We start from the raw sequence: 27,857 nt of genomic DNA, 5'->3' as shown, positions 1-27,857 counted from the left end.
GACTCATAGTGAATCAACAACAGGGTTACTAGTGAATAACTCATAGTGAATCAACAACAGGGTTACTAGTAAATGACTCATAGTGAATCAACAACATAAGCATTTGTATAATAATACAACTTTAATTATTGTACCAACACCCATTTTAATTAGTTTTAAAATAACAATGATAGCTATAGTTGACCATATTTTGATGTAACATAAAATTGTTATTCTGGTGGCATACAGGGCTTAGTGTAATTACATCAATGCCTTCAAGAGAGAATTTTTTACAACAGTAATATCAAGTGAAATAAATCACGAAATAGCATTTTTATTGGCATTGGATTTGTACGATGGCAAGGCAGAAGAAACAAATGATATACTGTCACTTTAAGAGAATGTCTTAACGTGTACTTCATGAATATCTGGTAAAGGGGTGGGGGCAGAGCCTTGTCTGGGCGGACCAAGTTGTCACTGGCGTTTCAGAGAGAGAAAAAACACTCGTCCAGAAACAGCAAACATTCATCTGAGAGTCTGTAATGCAAAAGGTTGAAGGATACACAGCTCTGTTCAATTCTGGAGAATCAGTAACAGCAAGTTGACAAGATACCACCTATCACAACGGAAGTAATTTACTTAACTGGCGGTGAGTCCTATGCTTGTGATTCAATTTGTATGGTAATAAAACAGAGCAATGAATGACATTTGTAGATTTTGTCTGAAGTTGTCAGTGTGCCGCCCGGGTTGCCCAGTTTGTAAACAAATGTGGTGAACATGCCCGGGCATCGGGTTGTGTGTGATGGATTGTCTGTCAACCACTTTCCGTATGCAGTTTGGCTACAGTGAGCCCCCCCCCCCCCCCCCCCCCCCCCCCCCAGTCCGCGCAAACTAGGACGGATTTTAAACTTAGTGAATTGTCTTTTTGAATCCATGAACATTAGCCTATTTAGTGGGGAATTAATTGCGCTGAGTGACTTTTTAAAGAGAATGTAAGTGTGGATCGGTTGTTTTGGGAGTAGTTAGCCTCGAATTTAGAGCGTTGGGCCAGTAACTGCTGGTTCGAATCCCCCGAGCCGAAAACGTGAACAATCTGTCGCTGTGCCCATGAGCAAAAACACTTAGCCCGAACTGCAACAGGGGTACTGGACAATGGTGACCCTGGCCGTGACCCCGGTCCGTGCGGGTGTCTCAGGGGGAGTTGGGATATGCAAGAAAAGCTTTTCGAGTACACACTTCTACAAGTGTGTAACGGGACACATATATCATGTATATTCTTGCTTTGTTTCCTCACACCACGTTGGTTAAGAAAACTGAGCCTTCTTCCACTAGCACGACTGATATGACACTTTTTTCCTAATGTTCTTCAAGCATGGTTTTTGTTAGGCACAGGCCTACTTTTTATATCGTCTACTTTATGAAAGTTTGAAATAGCCTACTGTTAGCATTTTTTGTGTAATTTCATCCACTTTGCAGTGAGATTGGGTCGATTCGAGCGCAGCTCTGTGGCCAGCCAGCCAGCCAGCCAGCCAGCGCCACACACAGGTAGCAGGTGGAATAATTTCGCCGCACCGGACGAGTCCTCTTGGCACGCGCTGCTGTTTTTATTGCAACAGTTGCAACGTTCGGATTGCGGTTACCTATTGTGATTTTCTTCAAGAATCTACATTTTTCATTTAATTTCTACCTGGGGGGGAAGGGTAATCAATGGAAGGACACTTTCCTCATCATTTATCATTACTCTGCGATTTCAAGAGTCATCTGTCACTGACATGTATTGTTTTCGCTCCAACGCTCTCAAAGATAAATCAGTAGATAATATATATGCTTATCGCAAGTCCGTGTCGTGTTATGACAGATTTTGCCGTTTGCTTCACACACTACCATAAACGACTTTTCTTGTTTACGTAGCGAGTTATGCCCCACGGCGCTCCGCTCTCGAGCTGCCTGTCACACGCACCTCACCAGATAAATGTGGGCTAATTGCGTTCCTCGAGACCCACCCTGCAAGGAGTGCTCCCCAAGTCACCCCGATTTTTTTTTTAGGTTACATTAGAATTATGAAGAAACACATTTTGTTTCCATTGTATTTCATATGCAATTATTAGACATTATAGCCGACTTTATAACAAGCCAGTTTATGGTAATTATAAATAAATATACACATTTTAGACTTGGGCTATGCCAATCATGCCTCCTACTGAATTCTCCGGTAGCCTGTCACACTAGCAGGTGCCTGGATATAGAGCTTACCTTGTGCTCGTACCTTCTGGCATGAGAGAGAACTAGAGGAGGGAGAGGGTGGAAGACGGAGCGAGAGAGAGAGATGGAAGAGAGCCCAGTACCCAGATGGAGTCGCAGAGGGAGCTTCCCTGCGCTGGAGCCTCAGCCCCTGTGACCACAGAGCCGAGTTTGGCAGGCCTGCTTCATGCCCCAGGCAGGGTGTGTGTGCAGCCTGCCAGCCTTCTGCTCACTGCCAGCATCATTTCAAGGCACTGCTTACTTGTTTGTATTATTTAGGCCGTGCTGTTTAATACTTACTAGTAACTATTATATCATGTACTCTATGCTGCTTAATACTTACTAGTAACGTTTTTATCATGTACTCTATGCTGTTTAATACTTACTAGTAACTATTATATCATGTACTCTATGCTGCTTAATACTTACTAGTAACTATTATATCATGTACTCTATGCTGTTTAATACTTACTAGTAACTATTATATCATGTACTCTATGCTGTTTAATACTTACTAGTAACTATTATATCATGTACTCTATGCTGCTTAATACTTACTAGTAACTATTATATCATGTACTCTATGCTGTTTAATACTTACTAGTAACTATTATATCATGTACTCTATGCTGTTTTATACTTACTAGTAACTGTAGCATATAGTCTATGGTCTTGGTATCTGAACTACACTTCCTGTAGCGTATAGTCTATGGTCTTGGTATCTGAACTACACTTCCTGTAGCATATAGTCTATGGTCTTGGTATCTGAACTACACTTCCTGTAGCATATAGTCTATGGTCTTGGTATCTGAACTACACTTCCTGTAGCATATAGTCTATGGTCTTGGTATCTGAACTACACTTCCTGTAGCATATGGTCTTGGTATCTGAACTACACTTCCTGTAGCGTATAGTCTATGGTCTTGGTATCTGAACTACACTTCCTGTAGCATATAGTCTATGGTCTTGGTATCTGAACTACACTTCCTGTAGCATATAGTCTATGGTCTTGGTATCTGAACTACACTTCCTGTAGCATATGGTCTTGGTATCCGAACTACACTTCTTGTAGCATATAGTCTATGGTCTTGGCATATAAACTACACTTCCTGTAGCATATAGTCTATGGTCTTGGTATCTGAACTACACTTCCTGTAGCGTATAGTCTATGGTCTTGGTATCTGAACTACACTTCCTGTAGCATATAGTCTATGGTCTTGGTATCTAAACTACACTTCCTGTAGCATATAGTCTATGGTCTTGGTATCTAAACTACACTTCCTGTAGCATATAGTCTATGGTCTTGGTATCTAAACTACACTTCCTGTAGCATATAGTCTATGGTCTTGGTATCTAAACTACACTTCCTGTAGCATATAGTCTATGATCTTGGTATCTGAACTACACTTCCTGTAGCATATAGTCTATGATCTTGGTATCTGAACTACACTTCCTGTAGCATATGGTCTTGGTATCTGAACTACACTTCCTGTAGCATATAGTCTATGGTCTTGGTATCTGAACTACACTTCCTGTAGCGTATAGTCTATGGTCTTGGTATCTAAACTACACTTCCTGTAGCATATAGTCTATGATCTTGGTATCTGAACTACACTTCCTGTAGCGTATAGTCTATGGTCTTGGTATCTGAACTACACTTCCTGTAGCGTATAGTCTATGGTCTTGGTATCTAAACTACACTTCCTGTAGCATATAGTCTATGATCTTGGTATCTGAACTACACTTCCTGTAGCGTATAGTCTATGGTCTTGGTATCTGAACTACACTTCCTGTAGCATATAGTCTATGGTCTTGGTATCTAAACTACACTTCCTGTAGCATATAGTCTATGATCTTGGTATCTGAACTACACTTCCTGTAGCGTATAGTCTATGATCTTGGTATCTGAACTACACTTCCTGTAGCGTATAGTCTATGGTCTTGGTATCTGAACTACACTTCCTGTAGCATATAGTCTATGGTCTTGGTATCTGAACTACACTTCCTGTAGCGTATAGTCTATGGTCTTGGTATCTGAACTACACTTCCTGTAGCGTATAGTCTATGGTCTTGGTATCTGAACTACACTTCCTGTAGCATATAGTCTATGGTCTTGGTATCTGAACTACACTTCCTGTAGCGTATAGTCTATGGTCTTGGTGTCTGAACTACACTTCCTGTAGCATACCATAGGAAACTGGCTAGTAGTCCTACAACAGTAAGTGTTGTGGTAACTTTGCGCCTCCAGCCTGGAAAATTATGCAGGTGAAATACTGCACTTTCATCATCGTTCAATGTTTTTCCACAAGTTTCATTCAAATGTCGTCCCTCTTCCGATACAATGCATTATGACCTCATTCAACACGATGTTATCTGTCACCGCACTGTGCTCAAACACAATAACCACAGATCCAGTTTCAGCTCTGGGATTTGCATGTCAATCCCTCTCGTTTTGTCACCCAACAACAGGAAAAGAGACAGTCAATATGTAACTTTTTTTGGGGTGGGTGGGGGGGGGGTGACCCTGAACTAAATCACATAGACATATTAGTTATAGATCTGTCATTGTCTTTGAAAGCAAGTCTAAGAAGCGGTAGATCTGTTCCATGTGCTCTATTTCTATTCTTCCCGTTCTTAAATTTAGTCTTCGTCTTTTACTTTCGGTTTTGTACACCAGCTTCAAACGGCTGAACATACAATAGTTTTGGTTATGGAAAATATATTTCAGTGGTTTAGATGGTACAGTGATTCTCTGCACACTGTACTTGCTTATTTTGTCACAAACTGTAATTAGGCAAATTGTTTTAGCAACCAGGAACAGAGCCTTTTCTGCATAGTGTATCTTTAAATTAACATGGCAGCTCATAACCTGACATGATGCCCAGACAGAGACAGACTGTGTGTGTGTGTGCGAGAGGGAGTGTGCAGTGAAACTTGTTTGTTTTTCTTCCTGCTCCATGAACTCAGCTAGTAGCTTACGTGAGGCAGGCGCGTGGAGTTTCAGCAGGAACTGTGGTTTCTCCCTGGGAAGGTAGCATTAGTTAACATGCTGCTTTATACCTGAGGTGGAGGGACAGAGGTGGAGGGACAGAGGTGGAGGGACAGAGGTGGAGGGACAGAGGTGGAGGGACAGAGGTGGAGGGACAGAGGTGGAGGGACAGAGGTGGAGGGACAGAGGTGGAGGGACAGAGAGAGAGTTTGAAAGCTAAAGTGTGCAGAGGGGGGAATCTAGTCCTCTGAGTTGTCTGTGCACTTGGCGTGTGTGTGGGTGTGTTCTGTGCTGCGCTCGGTGTATGTGTGTGTTCGCACTCAGTGTGTTTCGGTGCAGTGCTCTGGTTGACACAGTGAGGCAGATGAAGGTGGTTCTGGTGAGAAGAGGCTTTTATCCCCATGCTGACTGCTGACTCTCCCCATGCTGACTCTCCCCATGCTGACTCTCCCCATGCTGGCTCTCCCCATGCTGGCTCTCCCCATGCTGACTCTCCCCATGCTGACTCCTGGCTCTCCCCATGCTGACTCTCCCCATGCTGACTCTCCCCATGCTGACTCTCCCCATGCTGACTCTCCCCATGCTGGCTCTCCCCATGTTGGCTCTCCCCATGCTGGCTCTCCCCATGCTGACTCTCCCCATGCTGACTCCTGGCTCTCCCCATGCTGGCTCTCCCCATGCTGACTCTACCCATGCTGACTCTCCCCATGCTGACTCTCCCCATGCTGGCTCCTGACTCTCGCCATGCTAACTCTCCCCATGCTGACTCTCCCCATGCTGACTCTCCCCATGCTGACTCTCCCCATGCTGACTCTCCCCATGCTGACTCTCCCCATGCTGACTCTCCCCATGCTGGCTCTCCCCATGCTGGCTCTCCCCATGCTGGCTCTCCACATGCTGACTCCTGGCTCTCCCCATGCTGGCTCTCCCCATGCTGGCTCTCCCCATGCTGACTCTCCCCATGCTGGCTCTCCCCATGCTGACTCTCCCCATGCTGACTCTCCCCATGCTGGCTCTCCCCATGCTGACTCTCCCCATGCTGACTCCTGGCTCTCCCCATGCTGGCTCTCCCCATGCTGACTCCTGGCTCTCCCCATGCTGGCTCTCCCCATGCTGACTCTCCCCATGCTGACTCTCCCCATGCTGGCTCTCCCCATGCTGGCTCTCCCCATGCTGGCTCTCCCCATGCTGACTCTCCCCATGCTGACTCTCCCCATGCTGACTCCTGGCTCTCCCCATGCTGGCTCTCCCCATGCTGGCTCTCCCCATGCTGGCTCTCCCCATGCTGACTCTCCCCATGCTGACTCTCCCCATGTTGGCTCTCCCCATGCTGGCTCTCCCCATGCTGACTCTCCCCATGCTGACTCCTGGCTCTCCCCATGCTGGCTCTCCCCATGCTGACTCTCCCCATGCTGACTCTCCCCATGCTGACTCTCCCCATGCTGACTCTCCCCATGCTGGCTCTCCCCATGCTGACTCTCCCCATGCTGACTCCTGGCTCTCCCCATGCTGACTCTCCCCATGCTGACTCTCCCCATGCTGACTCTCCCCATGCTGACTCTCCCCATGCTGACTCTCCCCATGCTGACTCTCCCCATGCTGACTCTCCCCATGCTGGCTCCTGACTCTCCCCATGCTGACTCTCCCCATGCTGGCTCCTGACTCTCCCCATGCTGACTCTCCCCATGCTGACTCTCGCCATGCTGACTCTCGCCATGCTGACTCTCGCCATGCTGGCTCTCCCCATGCTGGCTCTCCCCATGCTGGCTCTCCCAACCCCATGCTGACTCGCATCTCGCCATGCTGACTCTCCCCATGCTGGCTCTCCCCATGCTGACTCTCCCCTAGCTGACTCTCCCCCTGCTGACTCCTGGCTCTCCCCATGCTGACTCTCCCCATGCTGACTCTCCCCATGCTGGCTCCTGACTCTCGCCATGCTGACTCTCCCCATGATGGCTCTCCCCATGCTGACTCTCCCCATGCTGGCTCCTGACTCTCCCCATGCTGACTCTCCCCATGCTGACTCTCCCCATGCTGGCTCTCCCCATGCTGGCTCTCCCCATGCTGACTCTCCCCATGCTGGCTCTCCCCATGCTGACTCTCCCCATGCTGGCTCTCCCCATGCTGACTCTCCCCAAGCTGACTCTCCCCATGCTGACTCTCCCCATGCTGGCTCCTTACTCTCGCCATGCTGGCTCTCCCCATGCTGGCTCTCCCCATGCTGACTCCTGACTCTCCCCATGCTGGCTCTCCCCATGCTGACTCTCCCCATGCTGGCTCTCCCCATGCTGACTCTCCCCATGCTGGCTCTCCCCATGCTGGCTCTCCCCATGCTGACTCTCCCCATGCTGACTCTCCCCATGCTGACTCTCCCCATGCTGACTCTCCCCATGCTGACTCTCCCCATGCTGGCTCTCCCCATGCTGGCTCTCCCCATGCTGGCTCTCCCCATGCTGGCTCTCCCCATGCTGACTCTCCCCATGCTGGCTCTCCCCATGCTGGGTGACTCTCCCCATGCTGACTCTCCCCATGCTGACTCTCCCCATGCTGACTCTCCCCATGCTGACTCCTGACTCTCGCCATGCTGGCTCTCCCCATGCTGACTCTCCCCATGCTGGCTCCTGACTCTCCCCATGCTGACTCTCCCCATGCTGACTCTCCCCATGCTGACTCTCCCCAAGCTGACTCTCCCCATGCTCACTCTCCCCATGCTGGCTCTCCCCATGCTGGCTCTCCTCTCCCCATGCTGGCTCTCCTCTCCCCATGCTGACTCTCCCCATGCTGACTCTCCCCATGCTGACTCTCCCCATGCTGGCTCTCCCCATGCTGGCTCTCCCCATGCTGACTCCTGGCTCTCCCCATGCTGACTCTCCCCATCCTGGCTCCTGACTCTCGCCATGCTGACTCTCCCCATGCTGGCTCTCCCCATGCTGACTCTCCCCATGCTGGCTCCTGACTCTCGCCATGCTGACTCTCCCCATGCTGACTCTCCCCATGCTGGCTCCTGACTCTCCCCATGCTGGCTCCTGACTCTCCCCATGCTGACTCCTGACTCTCCCCATGCTGGCTCTCCCCATGCTGGCTCTCCCCATGCTGACTCTCCCCATGCTGACTCTCCCCATGCTGGCTCTCCCCATGCTGGCTCCTGACTCTCCCCATGCTGACTCCTGGCTCTCCCCATGCTGACTCTCCCCATGCTGACTCTCCCCATGCTGACTCTCCCCATGCTGACTCTCCCCATGCTGGCTCTCCCCATGCTGACTCCTGACTCTCCCCATGCTGGCTCTCCCCATGCTGGCTCTCCCCATGCTGACCCACCCCATGCTGACTCTCCCCATGTTGGCTCTCCCCATGCTGACTCCTGACTCTCCCCATGCTGACTCCTGGCTCTCCCCATGCGCTGGTATGTTGCCTCCTGACACTGATTATGAGCATTTGGGGGCAGCAACATACCAGGAATCAGAATAATCTAAATAGGATTTTTGAAAAAATCGTGTTTTTGAATGAGTGTGATAATCTATTACCACTCCTTCCATGTTGTTTTAGCACCTGTTATATATGTCTAATAATGAGTCATTCCATCAAGTCCACTCCTTCCAGTTCAGCAGTTCACACATAAAACTACTCCCACTTCTCCTCTAATGCTTTGAGTGCTGCTGTTGCTGGTCGCCAAAGATGTATATTCCACCTGCTTTACAGTAACTCCCTGACACCTGCTTTACAGTAACTCCCTCACACCTGCTTTACAGTAACTCCCTCACACCTGCTTTACAGTAACTCCCTCACACCTGCTTTACAGTAACTCCCTCACACCTGCTTTACAGTAACTCCCTCACACCTGCTTTACAGTAACTCCCTCACACCTGCTTTACAGTAACTCCCTCACACCTGCTTTACAGTAACTCCCTCCGGTCTAGTGGACCGGAGGGAGTCTCTCTCTCTCAGAAATGAAAGTCCCTCCGCCGTTTCCTGTAGGTAGACTACCTCCTGAGGCTCCTGATTTGATGAGGAGGACATGTCTCTCTCTCACAGACTCAAAGCCTCACACACACACACTTCTGTCTCACACCGTTTCTCCTGTCTCTCTCCTGTAGGGAGACTACCTCTGAGGCTCCCAATGGATGATGAAGAGGAGGACATGTCTCTTCAGCGTCCTGTCTCCCAGTGCTGGGGCACCCCCTTCAGGGACATCAAGTTCCACGACAGAGACAGCAGGGACAGAGAAGACACCCAGGACAGGTCTACACAGACGTCGACCGGACCCAACGCCATCGTCCCACGGTCAGAGGAACACAACATCATGGTACCACAACGCCACAACAACAACAACTTTCCCTGCGGGGTGCAGGACAATCTCCAGGGCAGAATACTGTTCCACGGTAAGAAAAAGGACGAAGAAGGAACCCGTTTCAAAATGCTCTTGGTTGATTCAGCTTTTGCAATTTCGTGGACTATTCCATTGGTTCCATTTTGACTAGACAAACTAAATCCGACACAGCTGAACTATGTAAACGGGTTAGCCATGTGTAGCTATTTGACTCTCAGGTCTGATCAGATCAGTTCAAGTGTAGTGTGACTCGGGGGGGGGGGTTCCACTAGACCGAGGCAAAGGGACTGTTTTGCAATTCAAAGTGGAGATATAGTGTGACATTCAGGTATTCTACCTCACTGTCGCTAATCGTCCTGCCACTTTTTACATATTTCATCCAAGCACTGTCGTACAGGAGAAAACGCAGACAAAAGGCAGGGAAACACACATTCTCATTCCAGTATAATGGATTAGGAAATAGTTCATTCATTTTTTAATCATGAATCCATTCATAAGATGTTTAATATAGGACATTATAAACCATTTAGTTAAGTATTTTTTTGTAATTAATTAATTAATTTTATAAATGTTTTGAGTGACCAGTGTAATTTCTCACCAAACAGATGGACATGTCATTGGTAGACATTCCAGTAATACCTGATGCTCCTTAAGGTCTCAAAATGTCCCCTCGACCATATCAACGGTTAAACAATAAGCCCACAACACCGAGGATGTTAAAGGAAATACATCTTATGAATGAAGTAATGATGAATAAATAATTTACTAATCCATTCTAAAATGCTTTATGTAGAGTTATTAAGTGCTACCCAAATTCAAAATGTCCCCCGTCGAAACACACCGAAGACAATTGTAATTAGAATGTCAGTTTACTTCCTGAATTAAAAGGAATTGACACCCAAACCCCACCTCTCTCCATGACTTGATACTCTGTAGCTTGTTGAGCTCCTAGTTGTCTCTTGTACAGATTTCTATCGTTGTCTGTCTGTTTGTCTGCCCCTCCCACCTCTCTGTGGACAGAGAAACAGACAGACAGATCTCTGAAGTGTTATGTAAAGATGTTTGTTTTCCTAACGGCATGGCATGTCATTGCGTGCTAGGGGCAGTGACTAACTAAACACTCTGCTGTGCCACAGCCCAACACCGCTAGGGTCATCAAGGTTGTTGTTGAGTTCACTTAGGGTGAGTCACAAATGGGTCTCCTTTTTTTAATAGCGTTATACTGTTTACCAGGGCCCTTGGGGTGAAATTTGGGACGCACTTATTATTTTCAACTGGCTACCGGCACGCGCATATAGAGGAAGTTTGTGGTTTATTTTATAGTGGAGATTTTGACCGTAATAAAGCCATTTCTCTGAAAGCCCTATCTGATAGAACCAGTTTAGTGTTACCGCCAACGATACGGGTGTAGGTACAGCATCGGCACACTAGAGTAAACACTGCGAGTCAGCTAGCCAGACGGACGGTCTTTGTGACAGACAAAAGGAGTGTTGTGTCTCTCTGTGACTGAGACACAAACACAGCCACCGGTAAATCTAGAAAGTTTAGCTGCTTGTGTCATTAGACCAGAGTATATTTTGTTGTTGTTGTCAATTCTAATCTGTCCACTTCACAGGAACAGGTAAAGGGAATGAGGTCTCTCTTAACACCTTTCTTTCTTTTCTTTTTTCTTTTTTTTACAGCGAAAGAGTATGGATTTCTGTGCTTGGGTCAGTCTCACGTATTGATGGTGAATCAGAGGCTAAATCCATGACACTGAACAATATTCATTTTCTTCCCACAGGCAACGCTGGATTCCGCTTGCACTTCCCAGCTCGGTTCGAGCCCATGGACGATCGGGGAGAGAGGCAGAACGAGGAGGGAAGGAGGGAGGACGAGGAGAGGAGGAGAATGGAGGAGAGGCCAGAGGAAGAGCGGGTGGAGGATAGCGCCGAGGCGAGGATCGGACGTAAGCTCCGGGAGATCGGAGACCAGTTCCACCAGGAACATGTTCAACTGGTACGAGTCAAAGATGAACTAACTGTTGTGTGTGGCTCTGAGCTTGGGCCACCCAAGCTACAACATTTTGCCAGCTGGGGTGGCCACAAATAAGCCTGCTTAAAATAGAGCTCTGTCACTGATTCATCCACGTTCTGGGTTAGAACGGACGGTAACATGGACGGACGGACGGTAACATGGACGGACGGACGGTAACATGGACGGACGGACGGTAACATGGACGGACGGACGGTAACATGGACGGACGGACGGTAACATGGACGGACGGACGGACGGACGGTAACATGGACGGACGGACGGTAACATGGACGGACGGACGGTAACATGGACGGACGGACGGTAACATGGACGGACGGACGGTAACATGGACGGACGGACGGACGGACGGTAACATGGACGGACGGACGGTAACATGGACGGACGGACGGTAACATGGACGGACGGACGGTAACATGGACGGACGGACGGTAACATGGACGGACGGACGGACGGACGGTAACATGGACGGACGGACGGTAACATGGACGGACGGACGGTAACATGGACGGACGGACGGACGGACGGTAACATGGACGGACGGACGGACGGACGGTAACATGGACGGACGGACGGACGGACGGTAACATGGACGGACGGACGGACGGACGGTAACATGGACGGACGGACGGACGGACGGTAACATGGACGGACGGACGGTAACACTGACTGTGACTGACGGTAACACTGACTGTGACTGACGGTAACACTGACTGACTGACGGTAACACTGACTGACTGACGGTAACACTGACTGACTGACGGTAACACTGACTGACTGACGGTAACACTGACTGACTGACGGTAACACTGACGGACGGACGGTAACATGGACGGACGGTAACACTGACTGACTGACTGACGGTAACACTGACTGTGACTGACGGTAACACTGACTGTGACTGACGGTAACACTGACTGTGACTGACGGTAACACTGACTGTGACTGACGGTAACACTGACTGTGACTGACGGTAACACTGACTGTGACTGACGGTAACACTGACTGTGACTGACGGTAACACTGACTGACTGACGGTAACACTGACTGACTGACGGTAACACTGACTGACTGACGGTAACACTGACTGACTGACGGTAACACTGACTGTGACTGACGGTAACACTGACTGTGACTGACGGTAACACTGACTGTGACTGACGGTAACACTGACTGTGACTGACGGTAACACTGACTGTGACTGACGGTAACACTGACTGTGACTGACGGTAACACTGACTGTGACTGACGGTAACACTGACTGTGACTGACGGTAACACTGACTGTGACTGACGGTAACACTGACTGTGACTGACGGTAACACTGACTGTGACTGACGGTAACACTGACTGTGACTGACGGTAACACTGACTGTGACTGACGGTAACACTGACTGTGACTGACGGTAACACTGACTGTGACTGACGGTAACACTGACTGTGACTGACGGTAACACTGACTGACTGACGGTAACACTGACTGACTGACGGTAACACTGACTGACTGACGGTAACACTGACTGACTGACGGTAACACTGACTGTGACTGACGGTAACACTGACTGTGACTGACGGTAACACTGACTGTGACTGACGGTAACACTGACTGTGACTGACGGTAACACTGACTGTGACTGACGGTAACACTGACTGTGACTGACGGTAACACTGACTGTGACTGACGGTAACACTGACTGTGACTGACGGTAACACTGACTGTGACTGACGGTAACACTGACTGTGACTGACGGTAACACTGACTGTGACTGACGGTAACACTGACTGTGACTGACGGTAACACTGACTGTGACTGACGGTAACACTGACTGTGACTGACGGTAACACTGACTGTGACTGACGGTAACACTGACTGTGACTGACGGTAACACTGACTGTGACTGACGGTAACACTGACTGTGACTGACGGTAACACTGACTGTGACTGACGGTAACACTGACTGACTGACGGTAACACTGACTGACTGACGGTAACACTGACTGACTGACTGACGGTAACACTGACTGACTGACTGACGGTAACACTGACTGACTGACTGACGGTAACACTGACTGACTGACTGACGGTAACACTGACTGACTGACTGACGGTAACACTGACTGACTGACTGACGGTAACACTGACTGACTGACTGACGGTAACACTGACTGACTGACTGACGGTAACACTGACTGACTGACTGACGGTAACGCTGACTGACTGACTGACGGTAACGCTGACTGACTGACTGACGGTAACGCTGACTGACTGACTGACGGTAACGCTGACTGACTGACTGACGGTAACGCTGACTGACTGACTGACGGTAACGCTGACTGACTGACTGACGGTAACGCTGACTGACTGATGGTAACGCTGACTGACTGACTGATGGTAACGCTGACTGACTGACGGTAACGCTGACTGACTGACGGTAACACTGACTGACTGACTGACGGTAACACTGACTGACTGACTGACGGTAACACTGACTGACTGACTGACGGTAACACTGACTGACTGACTGGAACAAAGAGAGAGAGATGAGGTCAGAGATACTACTGTGTGTGGGTAGGCTGGCCAGCTGTTTATATGGCTGTCTAAAAATAGAAGCGTGACTAACTCAACACAGACGCAACCGGTAACGCAACAACTACCCACAATACTTCACTCACTCGCTCACCCCACTGACTGGCTCGGTGTGTGTGTGTGTGTGAGACACAGAGAGAGTGCTATTGTGTTTTTATCTAAAAGAGACAGAGACAACGTTTGTTTTTATGCTGAATGATTGTATTCTCAACAAAGTCTGTCATAGTTCAAACAATATCTACCTATCAGATCTTGTTGTTGTATTTGGTTACTAAATTTGACCCCACACACACACACACACACACACACACACACACACACACACACACACACACACACACACACACACACACACACACACACACACACACACACACACACACACACACACACACACACACACACACACGTGACCGATGAAGCACTTTAGTATTGTTCCTGCGAGGAAATGTCTGTCCAAAATCCCTGTCATACAGCTTAGGGCCCAACATGTCCAGTGTCTGCTCTGGGATTCATCTCCTTTCTTGGATTCTGGACACTTTTAAGTCCATATTAAAAGACTCAAAACAAAAGACTCAGCAATATATATATATATCTATCATAATATATATATATCTATCATAATATATATCATTGTCATATATTATGTATATATGTATATATTATATCAATATATCATAATATATATCATATTGATCAAAAATATAAACGTACCATGTAAAGTGTTGGTTTCATAAGCTGAAATGTTCCATACCAACAAAGTGTATTTCTTTCAAAATGTTGTTGAATTTATTTCAATGTTTCAAAATCTTTTAAAAAAAGTTTTTTTTTATATTGTTATTCAGTTGCTAAGTTAAAATGTCAATGATATCAAAAAGTCATTGGAATGAAGGTGCCTAAAGAAAATTAGAACATGTTGTAGCTAGAGTTGACAGGGTAGCGAGAGTTCAGTCTGCTCTGCCAGGGCTGCGTCAGATAAGTCTGGGAGACAGGGAGAGACTGCCTCGCTCTGGCTGGGAGAGGGAGAGGAGGCAAAGAGAGAGAGGGGGAGGAATAGGGAATATAGAGATATAGTTCAGGATGGGGGTTTGGGATAAAGAGAACAAGAGCGATTGAAACAGGCAGATGCTTACCCAACACCGTTGCAATACCCAGGCCAGCTCTTCAGTCAGAAAGCCTACTGGAACCCCGCTTGAACAGAGAGGGGAGAGGAGGAGGAGGAGGGGGGGGGGGGCAGCTTCTAAACACCCCACATATAAAGTGACAGATCTAGGAGGAAGGCATCAGATGGTTTCCTATCTGGAGCAGCCTTGCCCTTTTATGATCATCAGTCAGTTAACGTGTATATTACTGGTTACACTGTCTGGGTGGCGAAGCAGGGAGGCAATATGGGATGTGATAAAATACGTGGAGCTTTCTCTCAAAGTCTCGTTCTCTGTCTCAGCCTCAGAGAGGTTGTTTACCGACTGGCCACCCCTCGTAGCCTGGTTCCTCTCTAGGTTTTGACCTTTTCAAAGGAGTTTTTCCCTAGCCACCGTGCTTCTACACCTGCATTGCTTGCTGTTTGGGGTTTTAGGCTGGGTTTCTGTACAGCACTTCGATATATCAGCTGATGTACTGAAGGGCTATATAAATACATTTGATTTGACTCTGCATAAACTAAACCCTTCCAAATGGAACTGGATGTCCTGTTTCTTAACCTAGAGCAGTGGCCCTATGGCTCTTAGGCAGACCACTTTTTAAACGTTTTTTATTTAACTAGGCAAGTCAGTTAAGAACAAATTTTTATTTTACAATGACGGCCTACCCCGGGCCAAACCCGGGTGTCGCTGGGCCAATTGTGCGCCTCCCTATGGGACTCCAAGTCATGGCCGTATGTGATACAGCCTGGATTCGAACCAAGGACTGTAGTGACGCATCTTGCACTGAGACGCAGTGCCTTATACCGCTGTGCCACTCGGGAGCCCAAATGCCCTCCCACCCCTCTTAGCCAGACCCGACAGTCTGGGTCTAACCCTGTGTACTGGGCCTTCTCTGACCCCACAGTCTGGGTCTAACCCTGTTACTGGGCCTTCTCTGACCCCACAGTCTGGGTCTAACCCTGTAACTGGGCCTTCTCTGACCCCACAGTCTGGGTCTAACCCTGTGTACTGGGCCTTCTCTGACCCCACAGTCTGGGTCTAACCCTGTTACTGGGCCTTCTCCGGCCCCACAGTCTGGGTCTAACCCTGTTACTGGGCCTTCTCTGACCCCACAGTCTGGATCTAACCCTGTTACTGGGCCTTCTCTGACCCCACAGTCTGGGTCTAACCCTGTTACTGGGCCTTCTCTGACCCCACAGTCTGGGTCTAACCCTGTTACTGGGCCTTCTCTGACCCCACAGTCTGGGTCTAACCCTGTTACTGGGCCTTCTCTGACCCCACAGTCTGGATCTAACCCTGTGTACTGTGTCTATGTGGGACAGACAACCCTTAGTGACAGAACCCAGTTATGTTGCGAACACAAACACTTGGAGACAGAAACACACAAACTGCTGTTGTGGAAATATCCGATCTGTTCCCGTGTTTTGTCTAGACAGCTGGTTACCATCGGTGATGGTGTTGTTTCACTTTCAGAACCGTGATGTCATAATGAACTCAGGAAGCACCACGAACGCAGAGGGTGCTTCTCAAAATGCGTACTACCGTGCTCTGAGCGCTGGATGGTCGGAGTATGACTCTGCGGGCTCTTCTCGAATACGTACTTCCTGTTTTGTACATATTTTGAAGCATTCATCGACGTGCGCTTCAATGGAAAGTATGCAAAGAAATGTGACCATGTAAAATACAATTTAAATCAATGGTGGACATTATTTGAGCTGAAGCGAGATAAAATAAACTCCGACGACGGAATGAAATGTTGCCTTTTCACATCTCATATGTTGCCTGACTACAATATTTTATTTTCATACTTTAATAAATACATGCTGTGTTAATTTTGGCACGTTTACCTGCCTACATACCATATATAGCAAGCCCATAATAAGCCAATATAGCTAGCTACTAGTACTGTTAGCTAGCCAGATAGCAACAAAGAATTGACATCTATCTTGCATGATATTAATTTTAGGTCATTTTGCCTGTTTAACTAGCTGGCTAGCTAGATTATTACGATTCACATATCTAGCTGATAATTATGAAGTAAAATGTTTGCTTTGTGTATATCTTGTTTTGTCTCTATTGTTGTCATTGTCCTGCCTGGAAGAAGGTTCAGTGAATGGGGAGGTGCAGCGTGAGGTAATACAGTAGGGGGAGTGCTGCTCAGCGTGAGGTAATATAGTAGGGGGAGTGCTGCTCAGCGTGAGGTAATACAGTGGAGGGAGTGTTGCTCAGCGTGAGATAATACAGTGGAGGGAGTGCTGCTCGGCGTGAGGTAATACAGTGGAGGGAGTGCTGCTCAGCGTGAGGTAATACAGTGGAGGGAGTGTTGCTCAGCGTGAGGTAATACAGTAGGGGGAGTGCTGCTCGGCGTGAGGTAATACAGTAGGGGGAGTGCTGCTCAGCGTGAGGTAATACAGTAGGGGGAGTGCTGCTCAGCGTGAGGTAATACAGTAGGGAGTGCTGCTCAGCGTGAGGTAATACAGTAGGGGGAGTACTGCTCGGTGTGAGGTAATACAGTAGGGGGAGTGCTGTTCAGCGTGAGGTAATACAGTAGGGAGTGCTGCTCAGTGTGAGGTAATACAGTAGGGGGAGTACTGCTCGGTGTGAGGTAATACAGTAGGGGGAGTGCTGTTCAGCGTGAGGTAATACAGTAGGGGGAGTGCTGTTCAGCGTGAGGTAATACAGTAGGGGGAGTGCTGTTCAGCGTGAGGTAATACAGTAGGGGGAGTGCTGCTCAGCGTGAGGTAATACAGTAGGGGGAGTGCTGCTCAGCGTGAGGTAATACAGTAGGGGGAGTGCTGCTCAGCGTGAGGTAATACAGTAGGGGGAGTGCTGCTCAGCGTGAGGTAATACAGTAGGGGGAGTGCTGCTCAGCGTGAGGTAATACAGTAGGGGGAGTGCTGCTCAGCGTGAGGTAATACAGTAGGGGGAGTGCTGCTCAGCGTGAGGTAATACAGTAGGGGGAGTGCTGCTCAGCGTGAGGTAATACAGTAGGGGGAGTGCTGCTCAGCGTGAGGTAATACAGTAGGGGGAGTGGTGCTCAGCGTGAGGTAATACAGTAGGGGGAGTGCTGCTCAGCGTGAGGTAATACAGTAGGGGGGAGTGCTGCTCAGCGTGAGGTAATACAGTAAGGGGAGTGCTGCTCGGCGTGAGGTAATACAGTAGGGGGAGTGCTGCTCGGCGTGAGGTAATACAGTAGGGGGAGTGGTGCTCGGCGTGAGGTAATACAGTAGGGGGAGTGGTGCTCAGCGTGAGGTAATACAGTAGGGGGAGTGGTGCTCAGCGTGAGGTAATACAGTAGGGGGAGTGTTGCTCGGCGTGAGGTAATACAGTAGGGGGAGTGCTGCTCGGCGTGAGGTAATACAGTAGGGGGAGTGCTGCTCGGCGTGAGGTAATACAGTAGGGGGAGTGCTGCTCGGCGTGAGGTAATACAGTAGGGGGAGTGCTGCTCGGCGTGAGGTAATACAGTAGGGGGAGTGCTGCTCGGCGTGAGGTAATACAGTAGGGGGAGTGCTGCTCGGCGTGAGGTAATACAGTAGGGAGAGTGCTGCTCAAATGTATTTTATGTGTTCTCTACACTCTCGTTCCTCACAAGAACGTAGTCAAGAGAACGTGGTGGGAGAGCATGAGAGTGTGGAGCACGATAGTATAGCATATTGAGAAACACCCAGAGAGTCAGGGGAGCACGGTTGTAGCATATTGAGAAACACCCAGAGTGTAACTTGTTGTTTCCAGTAGCTTTTTGCTGATGGTAACCACAGTGACCGTGATGGTGGTGGACAGTTACTGTAAGCCAATTTTTACTGATTGATTGATTTAATACTATTCTCCATCCCTCTCTCTTCTCTTCCTCACAGTTCCTGCGGCATCAGAGGGATGTCCTACCAGTCTGGATTCGTCTGACCATGGCCCTCTACGGCTTCCTGTTTAACAGAGAAGCCCCTGCTGTACCCCACCTGAGAGGACAGGAGAGATGAGGAGGAGGGGGGGGGGGTACCCCCTTCCAAAACCCTCCACCCACCTCGGGTGTCTCCTCTCGCCTCCCCCCGTCCCCGAAAACGAGGGACCAGACTTGTAGATGGCACTGTATGATGGAACACGGGTTTGGATTTCTTTTTGTTTTTAATCAAAGACGACGAAGAAGAGAACGATAGTCACTGCTGGACGGAGATTAGAATCACGTTCCTTCTCTCTCTCTTCTCCTCTTTCTTCATGATGATGATGATGATGATGATGAAGAAGCCATGCTGTTTGAAGATATAAATATTTTCTAAAATATATATAACTATTTAGTACAGTAGATAGCATCTTTTTGGTTTGGTTTGAAAACACGCCAAAAGGAAATGGACAAGAAGCACGGGATGAAATGTAAAGAGAAATCCCTTAAAGAAAACACCATTGTGGACATGGAAGGTCTTGTGGACATGGAAGGTCTTGTGGACATGGAAGGTCTTGTGGACATGGAAGGTCTTGTGGACATGGAAGGTCGTGAAATTCTTGTGGAAATTCTTGGAAGGTCTTATGAAGTTCTACTCACCCACCCACCACGATCTTACCAACAGGCACATTTTTCCAATGTATTTTCTGAAGAATACAAAACTCCCTGTAACTAAATATTTTTCACTGTTCCACACTGATATATATATATGAAAAATATAATGTCATAAAGATTCTGTGGTGGTTTTGCCAAGACAAGTGTGGTCTTAAGACATGTCTTGTTGATCTCCGGTGTAGACTGAGAGAGTGTCTTTATCCTGTGTCTTTTGGTAATACCAGCCGACAGCAGTTGGTTTTAACATTTAGTCTGAATGAGATGAATGGCAGGTTCATTTTTTGATTGACAGTATGAATGTATGTGTACTTAAAGATTCTAAGACTTAGGTCTGCAATGTATTCATTCAATCAAGCAATCTGACTTTGATTGAAAGTGTTTAGTGTGAATAGGCATTTGTCGTCCGTGAAACCAAAAAATCCCCCCCCCCCCCAAAAAAATTGCAAGCGTAAAATTTGTTTTGTCGGAGTTGAGGACTTTACTTCTGTGGGAAAAGCTTTTTTTGGGGGGGGTGAACCTATCGTTATGAAGATGTATTTATCCGTCTGGATTGACAATCACAACCAACAGACCCGACCAACAGACCCGACCAACAGATCCGACCAACAGACCCAGTGATTTTGATGCAGTTCTATCTGTTGCGTTATGAGTCTGCTGTGAAAAGGGCAAATAAAAGTTGTTGTACAATCAATGAATTTGGAGCAATACTGTATCGACTAACCAGTGGAAGGCACTAAAACCTTAGGGATCTATTGCAGTTACAATCAAATTGTCATTCATGGAAGAACCGCTCGTTTTTTTTTTTAAACAAATCAATCAATCAATCAATGAAGTTCATCTTCACACGTGACAACGTCACTCAGTTCAATGAAATACATTTCACATTTTACTCTGCTCTCTCGTCACAATCTTAGCGTGAATCACTTTGGCTTCAACTCCCATACACAGATACAATTGCCATGTATACAAACATGAGTAAATCCACAATAGATCGTTTTGTTTTTTTGTATTTCTTACTGAGGACTCCACAGCAACAGTTCTAGTGAGTCTTTACCGACGCTATTACCTTCTCCATATGCACCCATGTTACCTTCTCCATATGCACCCATGTTACCTTCTCTATATGCACCCATGTTACCTTCTCCATATGCACCCATGGCCTAGAATCTGTGTATGTGAAGGTGGCCTCATTTAGATCATGCTGCGTCTCTAGGAAATAAACCAACGACCACTGCTTTTCAAACTGGAGTTTTATTTCAGAGTTCTTTTACTACTACAAGTTCTTAGTCGAGTACAATTTTAAAAGTGGTTTTAACATTTTTTTTAAAGTGGTTTTAAAGATGATGATATTAACAAAAGACAGGATTTTTTTTTTTTTATTAATGTGAAGAAGAAGAAGAAAAATCATTGTGATTTGAATATATTTGATGACGACACTGATGGGGTTTCTCTCTTTTTTATAGTTTTTATTTATTTTAATTTTTTATATATTCTTCAGGGAGTAGTTGTTCAGTCACATGCCCCACCACACTGAGGGTTTTTATTCTACCTTAACAAAATGAAAATATGCAAATTCCTATTAATAACAAACTTTTGCATGTGTTGCTCTACCCAATATAGAACCACATGACGACATCTGATCGACAGGCTTGTTTCACAAATGGCACCCTATTCTCTAATATAGTGCACTACTTTTGACCAGCTTGGATCAGAACTAGTGCACTATATAAGGCATAGGATACAATTTGGGTCTCACAAGCCATGTTCTTTGATGGTTATCGGTGACATCATTGACCACAGACACTTCTGTTTTGACAGAAAGTTGCCTGCAAACCACTGAATGCTGAGCCAGTTGAAGTAGCTCTTTCTCTTTCTCCTCTTCCTCTTCAATCACCAGCTACTCCCTGGACCTTCTAGAATAGTTTTTTTTGTTTTTTTACATTTTTGTTTTTGTTTTTGTTGAAGTAATTTATTCTAATTGTTTTTTTATTTTTTTCACTCAGTGCTACTGTATAGCTATCGGGATGTACACCGTTTCTTCTCCTAGTTGATGGAACAGTCAGTCAGTAACAGTACTGTGTGTTAGTGTCCTAAATGGAACCCTATTCCCTATGTAAGTGTGTTACTTTTGACCAGAAAATAGTGTACCGTTGGGGACTCGGCCTGTGTGTTAGCTGGGCCTGTGGGTTGGGAGGACAGACGGACTAATGTGTCTTTATACTAAGCTGTGTATGGGTCTTTTAGGAGACACACCAACCAGCAGACAATCAAATGTACTAAATGTGCCTTGTGAGTATGAGACCAGCCACACCAACAATCATCCATCACAGCCATCTGGTCATGGTTACCCAGTGGTCACAGCTCTCCTAGTTCAGTCTGGTCATGGTTATCTATAGAATGGTGGTCACAGTTCTCCTAGTTCAGTCTGGTCATCAGTCTAAAGGCTCAGCTGTGACACATCTATAGCACAGTAGCTGCCTGGTTGATCATATGTGTGTCCCAAAACGTCACTATGTAGTAAAGATATGTGTCCCAAATTGCACCCTATTCTCTATTTAGGGTACTACATTTGACCAGGGCCCATAGGGAATAGGGTACCATTTGACCAGGGCCCATAGGGAATAGGGTGCCATTTGACCAGGGCCCATAGGGAATAGGGTGCCATTTGACCAGGGCCCATAGGGAATAGGGTGCCATTTGACCAGGGCCCATAGGGAATAGGGTGCCATTTGACCAGGGCCTATAGGGAATAGGGTGCCATTTGACCGGGGCCCATAGAGAATAGGGTGCCATTTGACCGGGGCCCATAGGGAATAGGGTGCCATTTGACCAGGGCCCATATAGAATAGGGTGCCATTTGACCAGGGCCTATAGAGAATAGGGTGCCATTTGACCAGGGCCCATATAGAATAGGGTGCCATTTGACCAGGGCCCATAGAGAATAGGGTGCCATTTGACCAGGGCCCATATAGAATAGGGTGCCATTTGACCAGGACCCAATGGGAATAGGGTGCCATTTCGGACACAACCATATCCACCCTCTAGGGCACATGCCTAATCTATGACCTTTTAACCCTGACCCCTCTCAACACACACACACACACTCCCGGCTCATCACCCTAAAACTCAAATATCCAAAAGACTGTTGACAATCAACGTGCACTGGAAAGGTAATGTTGTTATATGCACCCACTCTTCAGACTCCTGTACTGAACCTCCTCTATATCCATTTGTCTTTAAGATCTGTTGTATGCTGGCTCGGCCTAGCTCGACAAGACTAGCTTTTCTGTGTCCCAAATGGCACCTATTCAACATTTTATAGTGCACTACTTTTGACCGGGTCTCAAATGGCACCCATAGGGCTCTGATCAAAAGTAGTGTACTATATAGAAAATAAGGTGCCGTTTGTGACCACGACCTAGTAGCGATTGTAGGATGAGGGTACATGGAGTGAGTGAGCCACCACGGCGTCCAGTATTATTTTGTAAGTAGGAGGGGTTGTGTGGGTCATCCTATGGGTTGGTGTTGACGTCAAATCCATAAGAACCAACCATTGTCTCAACCCTCCTTCGAGGTTAAAACTTATAATGATACCTTCAGTATCTTGAATATCAAGTTTTTTTTTTTTATTCATTCGGTTTTTTGAATTTCCCAAGAAAGAGTGAATCTTAACTGTTAAGTGCTGTGATTTATTTGTGTTTTTATATCAACAAACAAAACAGTTCGCTGCAGCTAATTCTTAACTTGTTAACTTTCTAAGCGGGAAAAAAAACTTTTGTATACTTTTGTAAAAAAACAAAACAAATGTAACAATGAAGTCCGAAAACATGATTTTTTTTTAAAGATCGCTTTTTAAATGTTGTGACATGCTTTTTGGTTTTCACCAAAAATAAATCTGCTGTGTCGTTCTCAGTTCAAGGGCTGTTTTTGATATTTGATCATTCTGTATATGGAGTAAAAATGCATGTCCCAGCATTCCTGAAATCTGTGTTTGAATGTAAATGAATTGAGAGGAAAAAACATGTCTCTTTTTAAATACTATATGAACTGAAACAGTGTGAACTTCCATCTAACTCCTGCTCTGTTGAATTGGGACTCTCTCTTTAGCATTGCCTTCATATCACATCCTTCTAGAACACATCATTAGAGCTCTCAGAACCATCTTCAAATATCACATCATTCTAGAACACGTCATTAGAGCTCTCAGAACCATCTTCAAATATCACATCATTCTAGAACACGTCATTAGAGCTCTCAGAACCATCTTCAAATATCACATCCTTCTAGAACATGTCATTAGAGCTCTCAGAACTGTCTCAAGGTTTCCACATCGGTCGGGGCGGTGTGTTTTATGAAGGAAGGACCAGTCTAAATGTAGCAGAATGTTCTGTCCAAAATGGCACCCTATGTAGTCCACTACTTTTGACCAGAGCTCTATGGGCCCTAGTCAAAAGTAGTACATAACATAGGGAGCCATTTGCGTTGCAGGCGGTGTTATGAGACGCTTCTGAGAGCCCTGCACGGTTTTCAAACCGCGTGAAACATAAGGGGAAAGAGAGGGGGAACGAGGGAGATACATGTTTGTCTAGTGCAATATGCTGTACATAAAGAGCTTGGCTCTACAAAATCCACATCTTACATTTTTCTCTAATGAAATGTAGTTTTCTTGTTCAATGGGTACATTGCTGTCTTTTTCATTAAAATGTTCTGAAAGTTTCAAAATGTATTGTTTTCCCTTTTTGTCTCTTCTTACTACAAGTGGTATGTATTTATTTATTTAACCTTTATTTAACTAGGTAAGTCAGTTACGAACAAATTCTTATTTGTGTAAAGCTTTGTTCATGTACACTAGGCAGACACACGATAATGAAGATGTTCTACACACTATACGTACTGAAGCTCGACCCTAGGCAACAGCAGTGACTAGGGTTTTGTTCCCTAGGCAACAGCACTGACTAGGGTTTTGTTTCTTAGGCAACAACAGTGACCAGGGTCTGGTTTCAATGACGGACTCTTTTGAGAACTTCTTTAAGGCAAAATAAATTTTTCTGGGATGGGGTCCTCTTCAAACGGACAAGTCTCCCAACAAATCACGGGGCAGACATATCAAAACATCGCGATTCGAAACCAACGTTTTAAAGTAAAACCTTTTTGCAGTGGTTTTAGTGAAGATAGTTGATGAAAACTAGCCACTTGCGAAATGCACCCCCCCAAAAAAAAAAGAACTCCGCCGGCTCCATCTTGCTAGCTACAATTTTGTATTTTATTCAGTCGGATAAGGCAGTGACGTAGTTCCTCCATGCCAAACTGATGTTCTGTTGCGTACAGACGTGTTAAGACAGAACGTTTAGAAAATTGTGGGGAGGCAATCCGGATGTCTGCAGAGACCACTATACACAGCCTGTGCCCAAACGGACCACTATACACAGCCTGTGCCCAAACGGACCACTATACACAGCCTGTGCCCAAACGGACCACTATACACAGCCTGTGCCCAAACGGACCACTATACACAGCCTGTGCCCAAACGGACCACTATACACAGCCTGTGCCCAAACGGACCACTATACACAGCCTTCTGCCCAAACGGACCACTATACACAGCCTGTGCCCAAACGGACCACTATACACAGCCTTCTGCCCAAACGGACCACTATACACAGCCTGTGCCCAAACGGACCACTATACACAGCCTGTGCCCAAACGGACCACTATACACAGCCTGTGCCCAAACGGACCACTATACACAGCCTGTTATCCAAACGGACCACTATACACAGCCTGTGCCCAAACGGACCACTATACACAGCCTGTGCCCAAACGGACCACTATACACAGCCTGTGCCGAAACGGACCACTATACACAGCCTGTGCCCAAACGGACCACTATACACAGCCTGTGCCCAAACGGACCACTATACACAGCCTTCTGCCCAAACGGACCACTATACACAGCCTTCTGCCCAAACGGACCACTATACACAGCCTGTGCCCAAACGGACCACTATACACAGCCTTCTGCCCAAACCCATTTCTGCTCAAGTGGAGCATAAAAAAAGCCAAGAATAAATAATTTATCTTAAAACTCCATTACTACAGCACTCAAACACTCATCGGGGAGAGTGGGATAAATTGAGCCATATTTTACATTCTGCATCACTCTGTCAAGGAAAATATAGTATTATTTCTAACAAATAAAATCTACGTATATTTCCGAATGTTGTGTATCCATGGATATAGTCAGAATTAATGTAAACCTAACAGTTTTGAAAACATAGCTTGTCCAAAAAAAAGTGGTCACTTGGCACAGCTTACCCCGGGTATGGGGTAAGTTGTGCATAGGGACAGGGTAGGTTGAGCCGTCTTGAGGTAAGTGGTTGATGGTGTCCTGTGACTGTGGGGGATGGTGCTGGTAGGTCAAAGTTTAATTACTGGAATGGCGGTGCGGTATATGGTATGCCTACTTTCAGATGTAGAGCTCTCTGTTGAATATCGTTTACCCTTCCATTTCTTGACCTCTTGTCTAGTACAGGGATGTTGTTTCGATGTGCCCAGTTTGTAGGCAAGTTCTCTGCATTTGAGGCTATTTAAGCCCATGAAACTGGTCTGCGAGATCCATGATATGTTCAATTAATAGAGGTGTGGTGTGGTATATTCAACAAGCACAGCACTTACACAAATGACTGATGATTGGCTGAGAGAAATTGATGACAAAAAAAGATTGTGGGGGCTGTTTTGTTAGACTTCAGTGGTGCCTTTGACATTATCGATCATAGTCTGCTGCAGGAAAAAACGTATGTGTTATGGCTTTACATCCCCTGCTATAATGTGGATAAAGAGTTACTTGTCTAACAGAACACAGAGGGTGTTCTTTAATGGAAGCCTCTCCAACATAATCCAGGTAGAATCAGGAATTCCCCAGGGCAGCTGTCTAGGCCCATTACTTTTTAAATCGTTACTAATGACCTGCCACTGGCTTTCAGTAAAGCCAGAGTGTCTATGTATGCGGATGACTCAACACTATACATATCAGCTACTAAAGCAACTGAAATGACTGAAACACTTAACAAAGAGCTGCAGTTAGTTTCAGAGTGGGTGGCAAGGAATAATTTAGTCCTACATTTTTCCAAAACTAAAGCCTTATATTTGGGACAAATCATTCACTAAACCCTAAACCTCAACTAAATCTTGTAATAAATCATGTGGAAATTGAGCAAGTTGAGGTGACTAAACTGCTTGGAGTAACCCTGGATTGTAAACTGTCATGGTCAAAACATATTGATACAACAGTAGCTAAGATGGGGAGAAGTATGTTCACAATAAAGCGCTGCTCTACCTTCTGAACAGCGCTATCAACAAGGCAGGTCCTCCAGGCCCTGGTTTTGTCACATCTGGACTACTGTCCAGGTGCCACAAAAAAAGGCCTTAGGAAAATTGCAATTGTCTCAGAACAGGGCAGCACGGCTGGCCCTTAAATGTACACAGAGAGCTAATATTAATAATATGCATGTCAATCTCTCCTGGCTCAAAGTGGAGGAGAGATTGACTTCATCACTACTTGTATTTATGAGAGGTATTGACATGTTGAATATACTGAGCTGTCTGTTTGAACTACTGGCGCACAGCTCGGACACCCATGCATACCCCACAAGACATGCCACAAGAGGTCTCTTCACTGTCCCTAAGTCCAGAACAGACTATGGGAGGTGCACAGTACTACATAGAGCCATGACTACATGGAACTCTATTCCACATCAGATAACTGATGCAAGCAGTCAACTTAGGTTTAAAAAACAGATTTAAAAAACATCTTATGGAACAGAGGGGACTGTGAAGAGACACACACATAGACACATACACATACACACTATACACACATAGATGTAGTTGTCACGCCCTGGCCTTAGTATTCTTTGTTTTCTTTATTATTTTTAGTTAGGTCAGGGTGTGACATGGGTAATGTTTGTGTTTTGTCGGTTTTGGGTGATTATATGGTAAAGGGGGTGTTGG

General features: G+C 46.5%; 1 protein-coding gene across 3 annotated transcripts; it reads left to right on the top strand.

Moving 5' to 3' along the window:
- Positions 1-435: 435 nt before the first annotated feature.
- Positions 436-24,569, top strand: bmf2 (BCL2 modifying factor 2). 3 transcript variants are annotated; one of them, XR_008754910.1, is made up of 5 exons: positions 436-628; positions 9,304-9,588; positions 11,320-11,534; positions 16,772-17,465; positions 17,670-18,533. XR_008754910.1 is itself a non-coding variant. In XM_055885767.1 (4 exons), exons 2-4 carry the CDS (start codon positions 9,327-9,329, stop codon positions 16,976-16,978), a joined length of 684 nt encoding a protein of 227 aa, XP_055741742.1. In that variant the 5' UTR covers positions 436-628; positions 9,304-9,326; the 3' UTR covers positions 16,979-18,536. The 3 variants fall into 3 exon arrangements, 2 of the variants coding, with proteins under 2 accessions (XP_055741742.1, XP_055741743.1); XM_055885767.1 differs by having other exon boundaries at positions 16,772-18,536; XM_055885768.1 differs by lacking the exons at positions 16,772-17,465; positions 17,670-18,533 and adding an exon at positions 19,153-24,569 and having other exon boundaries at positions 446-628.
- Positions 24,570-27,857: the final 3,288 nt, after the last annotated feature.

Source organism: Salvelinus fontinalis, chromosome 27 (assembly GCF_029448725.1).
Source record: "Salvelinus fontinalis isolate EN_2023a chromosome 27, ASM2944872v1, whole genome shotgun sequence".
Classification (NCBI taxonomy): domain Eukaryota; kingdom Metazoa; phylum Chordata; class Actinopteri; order Salmoniformes; family Salmonidae; genus Salvelinus; species Salvelinus fontinalis.
This window is presented reverse-complemented; position numbering and strand designations above follow the sequence as displayed.